Source organism: Balaenoptera musculus, chromosome 15 (assembly GCF_009873245.2).
Source record: "Balaenoptera musculus isolate JJ_BM4_2016_0621 chromosome 15, mBalMus1.pri.v3, whole genome shotgun sequence".
NCBI classification, from domain to species: Eukaryota; Metazoa; Chordata; class Mammalia; order Artiodactyla; family Balaenopteridae; genus Balaenoptera; species Balaenoptera musculus.
Window position 1 is genome coordinate 32,184,553 of NC_045799.1, and position 15,635 is coordinate 32,200,187.

Genomic DNA, 15,635 nt, shown 5'->3' on the forward strand with positions numbered 1-15,635 from the left:
TCCATTAGTAGAGAATCCAGAGAGGGAACAGCTACTTGAATAATCAGGCCCTCGAAGTTGCTTGGCCCCTGCTTTGCTCAGTGCTGTTTCTTCATCCTCTTCCAGGGGCCCTAATCCGAGTAAGCTGGTTCAGCAGTTCCTGACCTTGAGGCCAGATCAGCAGCTCCACATCTTCAACATGCTCAAGTCTCACCTGACTGACAAGGGGATGCTGACAGCTGCCACAGAGGACGAATAGGGACCACCCAGGGCCAGGAGAGCAGGAACAGGGCTGAGTGAGGGGCAGGGCTCCAGGGCAAGCCCAGCTGGACAAAGACAAGACTTCAACTCACTGTCTTTTTTTTTTTACAGTATTTTTTATTTGTGGATTTAAAAAAAAAAATCTGTGTGTACAGTCTATGTGCTTATGATTTGGGTTGTAAGTAACCTACAGCTTTGAGTTGGAAAGAAGTCATTGGGGTAAAACCATTTGGGTTTTTAAAACCGAAGTTTTTAACAACCTGAAAGACAGTGTTGCCCAGCTCTGGAGCACCTACTTGGTGCTTCTAGCTCCCAAGCTGGAGCTTCCATATCTGGGCTTGATCAGAGTGGACATTCATCTGTGTTCGACAAGTTTAGCCCCCACTGAGCTCTCTTTGTAGCTGACCCCCAGCAGGGAAGAGGTGCACAGCTTGGATGTCTTTACTACTGGAGCGCTTTCCCTGGGCTTCTCAGTAATCCCTGCCTTGGAGCTACAGGAGTGTTACCTCCTGAGGCTGAAGGGATGAAGACTTATTAATCAGATAAGCATTCTGTTCACAAATCCTGTGGAGTATGAGCTCTGCTTTATGATATGGGTTCACCTCGCTTCATCACAGACTGAAAGAAGGTTTCAGTTTTTATTTTTTTCAGAAAGCATGAAAAATTATAATAGTCTGGAGAAAAGCCACACTGTACTATTTCAAGTGTATGCAGTAGGATATACTGTAATTGGGCCTTTTCCCACAGAGTTTAGGCTCAAGTGGCTCCTATAGGGCAGTCGGCTAACTGGGTCTTTTCAGGGATGATGTCGTTCACGTTTGTGCTGTAGACTTGTTGCTGCTGAATCCTTTCTGGGGGCTTCCCCATTTGGCAGGGAGCAGAGGGCTTCTCTTTCACATGCCCATGCCCTTGGCCTTGCTGACCACCCACGTAGCTGCTGTGTTATGTGTGTGTGTGTGTGTGTGTGTGTATATATATTATATATATAATATATATATATGTATAACTCTTAAGGCAAGTGTGTATCTGTGTGTGTTTTAAAAATCACTTATTTCTTACAGTGATTTCAGTTGTACCATGACTTCTTCACTGAAACCACAAAGTCCTGCTTACAACTCTGCATAACCCAACCCAATTAGAGGTTTGAAGCTTCTGAAGATTAGATTAAATGCACACTTGTTGTATAATGTGACCAGTTTAAATGTAGTTTGTATTTTACAGGGGGACCTTTTTTCTTTTCAACTGTGACTTATTTATTGTTTCCTTTTAATTAGAGGAGTGAGGTTGACTTTGGGAATATACGTTCTTTGTCAGGACAATAAGCAAGGGGGTATAGGAGAGAGAGCTTGGTGGCCAAGTGTGTTCCATTATTCTGTGCCATATTGGTTCTCATTGCCAAATGGGGATGTAACAGCTTGCTTCAGCACCTTGGGCTGGTGCTGCTTTGCTCTATTTCTGTTTATCTCAGCCTCACTGCATCCGTGGATGCTCACAGCCAGCCCAGATCACTGAAGCGTCCAGCACGGGCCAGACCCCTCTTGATGTCTCAGCTCACAGTCGCTGTGTGACCTTCCACGTGCAACAGCTTCCTTCTTCTGAACTTTTATTTCCAGTTCAGTACATGGCTTTTCTTTTTCAGGTCCAAGGCCCCCTTAAAAACAAAATGTGTTTTTGCGTGGGGTTTTAGTGCTGGCTGTATGACGCTAGGTAGGACAGACACATCACTCTGTGGGTCCTCATTTTCTGAGCTGTCTTCTAATTCCCATATTCCATCATTCTGGCTGAACAAGTACATGTACCAGAGGCTGCTGCAGGTATTGAGTCATGTCCTGGGCACCCAAAAAGCAAGTACTTACAGGCCTTTTCTAAATACTTGTCCTTAAAATGCTTGTCCTCAGCAATAAGTCTTAAAGAGTGGAGGTGATTAGTAACGAATCTAGTTTTCTGATTGCAGAATGAACTTGGTTCCCCAAACCAGAGATGAAATGGCGCCACATTTGTCTCATGGTACCCCACTGTGGGCAGATGGTGGGTCCTTGGGAGCAGGGAGTCTCAGCTGGGACCCGGCAGCAGAGAGCCACCTTTGAATAGGTCTTCCTTTGGGATCAGGGAGCCTGGCACATTTCTGTGGACGTGGCTGCTGATGGGGGTCCTGGGAAACGGCAGCTGGAAGCTCAACAGAGCTGCCATCAAGAAAGCCTGAGGGTCAGCGGGATTTTGTTTTCTTTTGATTCCCTGCCTGCTTTCTGGTGAAATAGGGGAATTTCGTAGTCAGTAGCCAGGAGACTGATGCCACCTTGTGTCTGTATAGCACATTGTTTTTCTTTCTCCCATTTATTGAAAATCTTTCACCAAACAGACAAGTTTCCAGAGACTTATAACACACAGCTGTGCAGATCTTAATGAGTGGCGTAACTTGCTTCAGATCCATTTTTTTTGTGAGAAATAAAATGTGACAAATTGTGTGCCCTCCCTTGTCGTGGATTCAGTTTCTAACTCCCATGCATGGTTTTATGTTTCCCATTTGATTTTGTGTTCATACATATTGTGCAGTCCTGATTTAGAGATTTTTGTTTTGTTTTTCAATTTGAATCCTGTACATTCTCACAGCAGCCTTCTGAGGTACCTCAGGTGAGAGGCATGAGCCCTTTGCTGATGAGGAAACCGAGGGCCAGGGGGGTGCGTCCCCAGGGTCACATGGTGGTTGTGCTCACCAGCAGGACAAGGACTTATCATCCCCGGGCCTCCTCACCTTTGGGAAAGTGCAGTATTCCTTCCGGCAAGCTCAGGAGGGCCGACCTGTGTGCCACGTTTGGAGCTTAAGTTGCTGTTAGCTCCTACCTGGTGACATAAGGAGCTGATGGAAAAAGAAACCAGGGAGCATCTGCAGGGGCTGGACCTGGGCGTCCTCCCCGGCGAGTTCTCGTGACTGCTCGCAGGACACCCGCGCCTTTTCCCTTTGCGTGCATGTGCCACCCTCTCAATTGCTCTCAGCTTAGAGGAAGTACACATTTATGTTTTGCTTCTGAAAGTGAAACCCTCTAAGGCAGCCTGGGCCTTATTTATGTTTATTACTTCTTGCCGGTTTCATATTCTGAGCATTTTAGTAGGTATAGTTTAACTGTATTTAAGATGTACTTCCTTCTAGTGTTGTACAATTCTGTAATGTATGTTTGAAACTAATGTCTCAGAAGGGGCAAAATGTAACTTAGCCTTACACAGGTAGACTCTGAAATCATTTTATGGTATTTATTTTTTCCCCACTGGGCTTTTTATCCTGTAACTTATATTGTATAAGAATATTCCAAAAAAAAAAAAAAAGAATATTCCAAAAATATATCTTAATGGAGACTAAACAGGCCCTTTGATCTGAATGAGCTAGTTGCCGAGTTAGCTGGAGGCTGATTCGAATGGATCCTTAAGTTCACATTTTCAGACTGTCAGTGAGCCCCTGGCAGGATCAGCAGCATCCCTGACATTGCCGGGGGCAGGGGTGTGTGTGACTGACTCAGGGCAAAGAGCATCATTGCTTGGAAAACTGGACAGCAGTGGCCTTGCTCCATAAGAAGCCTGCCCAAGGTCAGTTTCCAAGGAAGTAGATTTGCATTACTGTACTAGATGTGGCACCTCTGAAACGTCTTCTTGTGTCACTGATATCTTAGGCACCATCGCCTTTTGTCTTTGGGAGTAACTCTCGTCTGTGCCCACCTTTCTTGTGCGTTGTGATTATGTGCTGAGGAAGGGGTGGAGTGGGGAGGGTCACTTTCCCTTAGGCCCAGGGTGCTGTTCTTCCACAGAAGGATGTCCAGGTGACTGTCATACACACATTGCAAGACAACAAACCATGGGCCGACTCTCACTGTGCTTGTCAGCAGGGGCTCCGAAAGAGCGGCTGGAACAAACGATCAGCTTCCTGAAGAGAGGGTCTGGTTCGTGGGCAGAGCCTCATTATTCTGTCCTTGGTGAAAACGAACTTTCTTTTCCCTTGATCACCTTCCATGCTCGCAGTTACCCAGCTTTCACTTTTTAAAGAGATTACCTGCTCCCACTTCCTAACTTGTTTTCCCTTCTTGGGTGGGGCCCTTGTGGCACGACCTACATAGGGTGCTGGGCTTGGACCAAGTGGTGATGAATGAGGCTAATTTAAGGGCTCTTCTAGGCCCACCTCCTCTTGATCCTGAACTCTGCTCACCCACATTCCCTGCAGAAGGTGGGCCCATTCTCAGTGAGGAACGGAGTCCCAGCTGCTGACTGCCTATTTCCATTTGAAGGTGACCCCATCTTTCTGTTCCTCCCAGCACTGCCCACCGCCCCCCTTTCAGGTTGACCAGCAGTAACCTTATTCACCTGGCCTCTCAGGTGGGTAGAGGCTGCTGTGCTTACCTGGGGCTGCCTCTTGATAGAGTAAGGCTTTCACCTGTCTGTATGTATGCCATGTTTTCAAAGGCAAAGAGATCTCAGCTGGGAGGGTGGTTTGGGAGGTATACTTTGGGTGCTGAAGTGTCGGGATTTTAGAACATGTAGATGATTTATGAGACTAGAATGCCAGAATATCTGAAGTCTAGGATTTTATGGCCAGTGGCTTTCAAATCCATTGGCTCTTTGAAAACCCTGCTCCCCTTCCCCTCTTCTACCAAATGCCTATATGATGAGGCTCCTTTTTATTCTCAAGTCATTAAGTTACCAGCAGTGTGTTTATTAATAATAATTGCAATAATAGTAGTAGTGCTTAATATGTGCCAGGCACAGTGCTAAGGATGCATTTTCCCTTTTAATCCAGAAAACAACCTTTGATCAGGTATTATCTCCATTTTATACATGAGGAAAATGAGGCACCATGACAGGCAAAGTGCAGTGGTTAAGATAGACTTTGGGCTCAAATAGCCCTAGGTTTGGGCAGGTTACTAGGTACAATTCCAACCCAGCTGGCTCTGATAATAGCAGCTCCCTTTCGGGATTGTTGTGAGGATTTTATGAGGTAATGCATGTAAATATTTGTCAGTGCCTGGCACATAGTAAGCTCTCAATAAATGGTAGTTGTTTTTGTTGAACCCAGCTGGTAATTTGAACCCAGGGTTGTGTGATGCTGGAGACTTTCTCAGCCACTACACTGCCCCTGCCCTGCACACAGCCTGGGTGTTCAAAGTCTAGAAAGTGACCATACTCTCCTTCTGAGAGAAGCAGTCCAGACCTTAACACCCATCTACAGCAACTGGGTACTTCCCACTTCATTTAGAAAGCCAGCCTGATGAAAGGAGAGAGGATGTGGACAAGTTCCAGAATTCTCCGTTCCTGGTAGGAATGGTTTGCCTGAGGTTTTGCTCACCTCCTGCTGCCCCTGGTCTGGACTTGCCATGGGGAAGGAGGCCCTTTCCTCTTGCCTGGTGGTGCCTCCACTTCCTGGGCAGTAAGGGCTGATCTGTGACTTGCCCTGGACCCCATGTCCCCCTCTGCCAAGAACTGTGCTCTGTGCACACAGCTCAGGGACCTGCAGCAGTCCTCCGTGTGAGCAGACATCGCGGGGCCCAAGAGGAGAGGGAGAGAGAGAGAGCTTCTCTGTAGTAGATGATAGTACAGAGGGAAGGCCTAAGGCTCTCGCTCATGTCCTTACACATAACAGGTCAGGGGCTTTGTGTTTCTTGCTTTCTTAAAAGTGTTAACAGGGTAGACGCAGGTGACCACTTGGGGATAGATGATGGGGAGTGTTTCTCTTGGATTCTAGGTTAGGAGAGGATCTCAGTGGTGATTCATGAATGAAGGGAGAATAGGCACCGGATTAATGAAAAATGAAAACTATTTCTTTTAGTTTTCCGAATGCAGACGGAGGAGTTGGGGAGGGTGTGTTTGAGGTGGCTCATTCTTCACTTTGAAGGAATGGTGTTGATGGATCCATGAAGTTCTCAAGCCAATAGAATAATAATGACCTAGAACCACTGGCTTGACTGTGGGCTGTTTCCTGAGTGTTTGTGGGGAATGAAGACTAGACCCAAAGGCCCATGTGTTTAAAGGGTAGTCTCTCCCCTTCAGTTAGTTGCTTATGACAGGAGCCAGGAGCACAGTTGTGGGGGTTTAGTGAGCAGCTGCGGTGATGGACGGATCTGGGCCTGCCTCCCGCTCCTCTGGACCCGTGCTTGCCAGGCCAGGCACTTCCTCCCTCATTGTTGCATCTAATGGACCCAGGCAGCTTTTTATCTGTAGAGAAAATGGCTCCAAGCCAGGGGCAAGGGCCCTCTGCGCCTTGGGCTGAAGATGCTGCTGCAGTGGTCTCCCAGGTGTCGGGAGACCCTTATGTAGCGCTCAGAGTCTGTAGTTGGGTTTAGCCACCTGGTGACTCTGTCCCGGGTGGGATTCTCTGCTGACATCATCCATAGCGCAGTCCCTGTCCTCGGCTGCTGGAGCACCCGTTTCTTACCTCTGTTAGGTTCATGTGCTGGTTTTGCTGGCTTTGTGCCAGGGAATGCCAGCATAGAAAGGGGGTTGAGAATGTACATACGTGTTTTTATAAGGATGTCCTTTGTGTTCTGTTGCATTTGAATCCTCCACACACACAGCACCGTGTGGCTGCCACACAGCACTGTGTTGCTGCCTTATGTCACACTGGCTGGGTGTCTGGGAGCTGATTACAAAGGGAAAGAGCTGAGCAGGCATCAGGGCCAACATAACCAAAGGACTTGGAGCCAAGAGAACAAAAGGCAGTGTCAGGATACAGTGGTTTATTGTCGTCCGGCCAGAGGACTGTTGAGAAGCCATGGGGGCAGCAGCAGGAGGAGCACAGGCAGAGGAGAGGCCAGGAGTCCTGCAGCTGGCGGAGGCCAGCCCTGAGTGTCTTGTGGGTGGGGGAACAGAAACTGGGCTCACCCATCCAGGGACATTCAACGCTCATGGATTGTGGATTCTCTTCTGGAGTCGATGCTGATACCAAGTTTTAAGTTTTATTGGTGTTTAATACTTTGCAAAACAGGAGGGGAAGACCAAAGTGTTAGGGACAAGCGGCCCCTCTGTTGAGAATTGTTGGGAAGCCTGGTGGTGTTGGGTGAGTCAGGCACTTCCTCAGTCTGTTCACTCTGAAGACCTGTTTAGTGAGAAAGTTCCCCAAAACATAGAAATGGCTTCCCTGGCCCCACTGGGGAGTGCCAGGTAGTCAAATGTAGCCCACTGCAGTGTCTGTGCTGCCAAGATTGGCCCCGAGTTTGTCCTGGCCCTGCCTCTGTCATTTCAGTAAATCCATGTGTTTTTGCCCCAGTTGACCTTTCTCTGTGCACTGTCTGATCAGTATTGAACTGATTCTTTTTCAATGAAGTGTCAGATCATGATATACTGTACATTGGAAAGTATTCACCTTATTTATATACCTGAATCTTCCTACTACACAAATAAACATCTGCTAAATTCTAGATCGTTTGTGGTATCTGATGGGGGGAGTGCTGACTTGGTATGAGATGTGGGAGGTTGTCTGTATGGAACCAGCGTCACTTCCCAGGGTGCTGCCGACCACTCCCTGCTTCTAGAGGCATCCTCTGCCCTTGGCCTTCACCTGCTCTCTGGCTTTCCACCTTTCCTCATTTTGCCTTGGCTGCTCCTTCTAAGTTGCCTTTCTGGGCATCTCTCCTCCTGCTGGCAGCATTCTGCTCGAGACTCTTCTCCCCGCTGAATGCTCTCCTGGGTGTTCTTGCCTACTCTCAGGGCTTCAGTCACCACAATCCTGCAATTCCTAAGTCCACATTCTTAACCCTCATGGGCCTGTGAGGCCTCTTCATGTGGACTTTGCATGGCCAGATCCAGGCCCTCCTCCTTTACCTGCCCCAATCCGGTGTTCTTTCACCACCATCGGTTCTTTACTAGGAGTGATCTCATCAGTATCCAAGGCCTACCCATTCTACTTTCTAAATATTCTTCAGATTCATCCTGACTGCCAGTTGGCTCCGTGCAGCCTTGTTGCCTCCGCTCATTCATTCCTTACACAATAGCTGGGGTGAGATTTCTCTGCTTGGTGCCTTCCTGTGGCCTTAGTTGAGGCTTGTTGCTGAGATCTGACCCCACGCTCAGGTCCTGCCCTCTCACAGCCACACTCCTGCTGTCCCCTCTTTGTCCCAGGCGCTCTCATCTCCTAGCCTTTGCACATGCTGTTTCCTCTGCCTGATTCCTCCTCTCTCCCTCCCTGGCTCACCTTGGCTGCCTAACTCCTGCTCATCTTACTGTCCCACCGTCAGCAGCACCTGACATGGGAGACCTATGTGCTCCCCACCCCAGGACTGCTTTCCTGGTGGGACTGTGGGCCCTGGTGGGAGGGTGGGGGCTGCCCTGGCTCTGAAGTCTGGGGGCTAATGCCTCGGGCCAGTGGGACCTCTAGATAACTTGCCTTTTGGATAGGAGCCTCTGCCTTTCTCACCTATAGGGACCCTAAATGGTGGGACTTCTGGAATGAATTGCTTCCCAGCACTCAAGGTGTAAAAGATACTGCATTTACTTTCCTAAATCCAACAAAATGTGACTCCAAGCCACCAGTTTCCACGATTGATGAGAACCCCAGCTTTACTTGTCTTCCCTTACTGCCTTGCTCCCATGGGCTCGTGTGGTGCCAGAGACAAGGGGGTCCCGGGTCTTCAGTCCATCTACTGAAGGCTCTCCTCATCCAGGCCTGTGAGGTCCATCCACTCACTCCCCAGTCAGTGTGTCAGCACCCACCTCCCTGGGCACCCCTGCAGCTGTCTGCATCTGACATTCTGCCACCTCAGGGCCCCCGCACTCAGGCCTTGACCCTCTCCATGCATTCGACAAACACTCATGGAGTGCCTGTCCTGTGCTAGGCCCTGGCTGGACTCTGGGGATGCAGCAAAAAATAAAGCTGACACAGTCCCTGTTCTCAAGGGGCTCATTTTGGAGAGGGTGGCAAACATGTGAAAAAGCCATGTTAGATGGAGAAACTGTAGCCAGGAGAGGGAAACAGGGAATGCTGGTGAGGAGAGTTTGCAATTGTAAATAGGGCCCTCAAGGAGGGGCTTGCTACCACAGTGATGTTTGGGCAAATGGACACATACCTGAGGGAGGTGGGGGAGGGTGTTCCAGGCAGGTGCAGAGCAAGTGCAGACACCTGTGCCTTCGAGGAACAGCAGTTGTGGATGAAGCAGGGTGAGTTGGGAGGGAGCCGTGGCAGGCAATGAGGTCCCAAAGAGACTAGGTAATTAAGCAGGGCCAAGGCCACTGGCTTTTACTATGAACAACATGAGAAGCTGTTGGAGAGTTAAGAGCCAAGGAGTGACTTGATCTGATGTTTGTTTTCAAAGGGTCACTTGGCTGCTGCACTCAGACTTGATTTCAGAGGGGCAAGGGCGGGAGGAGGGAGCAGCAGCAATCTGGGCAAGAGAGGATGGTGGCTGAGCTCCGTTGATGCAGTGAGAAATGGTCAGATCATCAGGATGTGTTGAAGGATTCTGTGTGGCCTGGGAGAGAAGAGGAGTCAAGGACGGCTGTGACGTTGTTGGCCTTGGCAACTGCAAGAACGGCATTGCTGTTTTTCTGACCTGAAGAAGGCTGTGGTGGGAAGACAGAATTGGGGTGGGAGGTGGAACAGAGAGGGAAGATCAGGATTTTGATTTGGACACAGTAGGTCTGACATGCCTGTGAAATATCCATCTGGGGATGTCCAGTCCAGGGGGGTGGTCACAATGTGGCTATTATTCTGTAAGAGCTGGGATACTGGATGAGATCATTGATGAAGAGTTGAGGTCCAGGGACTTCCCTGATGGTCTAGTGATTAAGATTTTGCCTTCCAATGCAGGGGGTGCAGGTTCAATCCCTGATCGGGGAGCTAAGATCCCACATGCCTTGTGGCCAAAAAAACCAAAATATAAAACAGAAGCAATATTGTAACAAATTCAATAAGGACTTAAAAAAAAAAAAAGGTCCATATCAAAAAATAATATATATTAAAAAAAGAAAAAGGGACTTCTCTGGTGGTTCAGTGGTTAAGAATCCTCCTGCCAATGCAGGGGACACGGGTTCAAGCCCTGGTCCAGGAAGATCCCACATAACACAGAACAACTAAGCCCGTGCGCCTAGAGCTCGTGCTTCGCAACAAGAGAAGCCACGCGCACCACAATGAAGAGTAGCTCCCGCTCACCGCAACTGGAGAAAGCCCACGCGCAGCAGTGAAGACCCAGTGCAGCCAATAAATAAATAAATAAATAAATAAATAAATAAATAAATAAATAAATAAATAAATAAATAAATTTTTTAAAAAAGAGTTGAGGTCCACAGCTGAGCCCCCCACCCCCTGCCATTCTTTCTTGACTTGGGGATCCAATTCTTTTCAGTGAGGGCCACTCCCTTCATCCCTTCAGAGAGACTTTCTTTCCTCAGGGAGCTTCAGACAATCTAGCTCTCAGGCCAGGACAAGGGCCTGGATGGATCTTGTCTTCAGGTGGCCCCACTCCTGTCTGACAGCAAACCAGCTTCCTCCTGGGGAAGGAGGCTGCAGTTCTGGAGGAGGAAATGCACAATCACCTTTTTGGTCTCTTGGGGGAAGATGGGGGTGGGAAACAAAGCAAGAGTGACTTTTTTTTAAACATCTTTATTGGAGTATAATTGCTTTGCAATGGTGTGTTAGTTTCTGCTGTATAAAAAAGTGAATCAGCTATACATATACATACATCCCCATATCTCCTCCCTCTTGTGTCTCCTTCCCACCCTCCCTATCCCACCCCTATAGATGGACACAAGAGTGACATCTATATTTGGTTATTCAGGGGACAGGCAGTTGTGTGGAAAGCCACAGAGAATGGACTGATGGCCTAGCCATGACAAACTAAATCAAAACCCATCACCTCCCCATATTTACCAAAGGACATTGCCAGTTCTAAAATCAAACAAAACCCAGGGAGCCCTCAAATGAAGTAAAATTTGGTGGTGGGAGGGGCACACAACGAGGGGCATGCACGAGGACGCCTACCCCCCCCAACACCTTACACTGCATCACCACTCCTGACCCTCTCCCGCTCTCTCCACTGCCAGCGATGGTGGGCGTGGGCCCCACACTCCAGCGCCATCCATTTTCAGGGCTAGTTGATTCGGCAGCTGTGGCTGACAGGGTCTTTGTATTCTGGCCTGGTGTCAGGCCTGAACCTCTGAGGTGGGAGGGGCAAGTTCAGGACATTGGATCACCAGAGACCTTCCAGCCCCAGGTAATATCAGTTAGCGAGAGCTCTCCCAGAGATGTCCATCTCAATGCTAAGACCCAGTTCCATCCAACGGCCAGCAAACTCCAGTGCTGGATGGCCCATGCCAAACAACTAGTAGGACAGGAACACAACTCCACCCACTAGCAGAGAGGCTTCCTAAAATCATACTAAGTTAACAGACACCACAAAACACACCACCAGACGCGGTCCTGCCCACCAGAAAGACAAGATCCAGCCCCACCCACCAGAACACAGGCACCAGTCCCCTCCACCAGGAAGCCTACACAACCCACTGAACCAACCTCACCCACTGGGTGAGGGAACTCCACCAAAAACAATGGGAACTACGACCCTGCAGCCTGCACAAAGGAGACCCCAAACACAGTAAGTTAAACAAAATGAGAAGACAGAGAAATATACAGCTGATGAAGGAGTCAGGTAAAAACCCATCAGACCAAACAAATGAAGAGGAAATAGGCAGTCTACCTGAAAAAGAATTCAGAGTAATGATAGTTAAGATGATCCAAAATCTTGGAAATAGAATGAAGAAAATAGAAGAAATGTTTAACAAGGACTTAGAAGAACTAAAGAGCAAACAAACTGATGAACAACACAATAAATGAAATTAAAAATTCTCTAGAAGGAATCAATAGCATAATAACTGAGGCAGAAGAACGGATAAGTGACCTGGAAGATAAAATAGTGGAAATAACTAGCACAGAGCAGAATAAAGAAAAAAGAATGAAAAGAATTGAGGACCATCTCAGAGATGTCTGGGACAACAGTAAACAGAACAACATTTGAATTATAGGGGTCCCAGAAGAAGAAGAGGAAAAGAAAGGGTCTGAGAAAATATTTGAAGAGATTATAGTTGAAAACTTCCCAAACATGGGAAAGGAAATAGTCAAGTCCAGGAAACACAGAGAGCCCATACAGGATAAAGCTAGGAGAAACATACCAAGACACAAAGTAATCAAACTATCAAACATTAAATACAAGAGAAAATATTAAAAGCAGCAAGGGAAAAGCAACAAATAACATACAAGGGAATCCCCATAAGATTAACAGCTGATCTTTCAGCAGAAACTCTGCAAGCCAGAAGAGAGTGGCAGGACATGTTTAAAGTGATGAAAGGGAAAAACCTACAACCAAGATTACCCAGCAAGGATCTCATTCAGATTCTACGGAGAAATTAAAAACTTTACAAACAAGCAAAAGTTAAGAGAATTCAGCACCACCAAACCAGCTTTAGAACAAATGCTAAAGGAACTTCTCTAGGCAGAAAACACAAGAGAAAGAAAAGACATACAGAAGCAAACCCAAAACAATTAAAAATATGGTAATAGGAACATACATATCGATAATTACCTTAAATGTAAATAGATTAAATGCTCCAATCAAAAAACATAGACTGACTGAATGGATACAAAAACAAGATCTGTATATATGCTGTCTAAAAGAGACACACTTCAGACCTAGGGACACATATAGACTGAAAGTGAAGGGATGGAAAAAGATATTCCATGCAAATGGAAATCAAGAAAAAGCTGGAGTAGCAATTCTCATATCAGACAAAATAGACTTTAAAATAAAGACTATTACAAGAGATAAAGAAGGACACTACATAAAGATCAAGGGGTAAATCCAAGAAGAGGATATAACAATTATAAATATATATGCACCCAACAGGAGCACCTCAATACATAAGGCAACTGCTAACAGCCGTAAAAGGGGAAATCGAAAGTAAGACAATCATACTAGGGGACTTTAACTCCCCACTTTCACGAGCGGACAGATCATCCAAAATGAAAATAAATAAGGAAACACAAGCTTTAAAAGACACATTAAACAAGATGGACTTAATTGATATTTATAGGACATTCCATCCAAAACCAACAGATTAGACTTTCTTCTCAGGTGCTCATGGAACATTCTCCAGGATAGATCATATCTTGGGTCACAAATCAAGCCTTGGTAAATTTAAGAAAATTGAAATCATATCAAGTATCTTTTCCTACAATAACACTATGAGACTAGATATCAATTACAGGAAAAAACCTGTAAAAATTACAAACACATGGAGGCTAAACAATACACTACTAAATAACCAAGAGATCACTGAGGAAATCAAAAAATACGTAGAAGAAAAATGACAATGAAAAAACGACGACCCAAAACCTATGGGATGCAGCAAAAGAATTTCTAAGAGGGAAGTTTATCACAATACAATCCTACCTCAAGAAACAAGAAAAATCTTAAATAAACAACATAACCTTACACCTAAAGCAATGAGAGAAAGAAGAACAAAAAACCCCCCAAAGGTAGCAGAAGGAAAGAAATCATAAAGATCAGGTCAGAAATCAATGAAGGAAATGATAGCAAAGATCAATAAAACTAAAAGCCGTTTCTTTGAGAAGATAAACAAAATTGATAAACCATTAGCCAGACTCAGCTGGAAAAAAAGGGAGAAGACTCAAACCAAGGAGAAGTAACAACTGACACTGCAGAAATACAAAGGATCATGAGAGATTACTACAAGCAACTATATACCAATAAGATGGACAACCTGGAAGAAATAGACAAATTCTTAGAAAAGCGCAACCTTCCGAGACTGAACCAGAAAGAAATAGAAAATATCAACAGACCAATCGCAAGCACTGAAATTGAAACTGTGATTAAAAATCTTCCAACAAACAAAAGCCCAGGACCAGATGGCTTCACAGGCGAATTCTATCAAACATTTAGAAAAGAGTTAACACCTATCCTTCTCAAACTCTTCCAAAATATAGCAGAGGGAGGAACGCTCCCAAACTCATTCTATGAGACCACCATCACCCTGATACCAAAACCAGACAAAGATGTCACAAAGAAAGAAAACTACAGGCCAATATCACTGATGAACATAGATGCAAAAATCCTCAACAAAATACTAGCAAACAGAATCCAACAGCACATTAAAAGAATCATACACCATGATCAAGTGAGGTTAATTCCAGGAAGGCAAGGATTCTTCAATATACGCAAATCAAATCAAACGTGATACACCATATTAACAAATTGAAGGAGAAAAAGCATATGATAATCTCAGTAAATGCAGAAAAAGCTTTCTACAAAATTCAACACCGATTTATGATAAAAACTCTCCAGAAAGTAGGCATAGAGGGAACCTACCTCAACATAATAAAGGCCATATATGACAAACCCACAGCCAACATCATTTTTTTTTTTAAATGAAAGCTTCTTTATTTATTTATTTTTGGCTGTGTTGGGTCTTCGTTTCTATGTGAGGGCTTTCTCTAGTTGCGGTGAGCGGGGACCACTCTTCATCGTGGTGCGCAGACCTCTCACTGTCGCGGCCTCTCTTGTTGCGGAGCACAGGCTCCAGACGCACAGGCTCAGTAGTTGTGGCTCACGGGCCTAGTTGCTCCGCGGCATGTGGGATCCTCCCAGACCAGGGCTCGAACCCGTGTCCCCTGCATTGGCAGGCAGATTCTCAACCACTGCGTCACCAGGGAAGCCCGCCAACATCATTCTTAATGGTGAAAAACTAAAGCCATTTCATCTAAGAATAAGAACAAGAGAAGGTTGCTCACTCTCACCACTATTATTCAACATAGTTTTGGAAGTCTTAGCCACAGCAATCAGAGAAGAAAAAGAAATAAAAGGAATCCAAATCAGAAAAGAAGAAGTAAAACTGTCACTGTTTGCAGATGACATGATACTATACATAGAGAATCCTAAGGATGCTACCAGAAAACTACTAGAGCTAATCAATGAATTTGGTAAAGTAGCAGGATATAAAATTAATGCACAGAATCTCTTGCATTCCTATACACTAATGGTGAAAAATCTGAAAGAGAAATTTAGGAAACACTCCCATTTACCACTGCAACATAAAGAATAAAATACCTAGGAATAAACCTACCTAAGGAGACAAAAGACCTGTATGCAGAAAACTATAAGACACTGATGAAAGAAATTAAAGATGATACCAACAGATGGAGAGATATACCATGTTCTTGGATTGGAAGAATCAACATTGTGAAAATGACTATACTACCCAAAACAATCTACTGATTCAATGTAATCCCTATCAAACTACCAATGGCATTTTTCACAGAACTAGAACCAAAATTTTCACAATTTGTATGGAAACACAAAAGACCCTGAATAGCCAAAGCAATATTGAGAAAGAAAACTGGAGCTGGAGGAATCAGG

At 45.7% G+C, this 15,635-nt stretch overlaps 1 protein-coding gene across 1 annotated transcript in view; it reads left to right on the forward strand.

Annotated features, from left to right (window-relative positions):
• CDS2 (CDP-diacylglycerol synthase 2) overlaps window positions 1–7,634 on the forward strand; it is a 64,583-nt gene extending 56,949 nt beyond the window's left edge. Inside the window, exon 13 of the mRNA XM_036825083.1 lies at window positions 106–7,634. Within this exon, the coding sequence (XP_036680978.1) occupies window positions 106–238 (133 nt within the window). The 3' untranslated portion in view covers window positions 239–7,634. The remainder of the gene's footprint in view (window positions 1–105) is intronic.
• The last annotated feature ends 8,001 nt before the right edge of the window (window positions 7,635–15,635 follow it).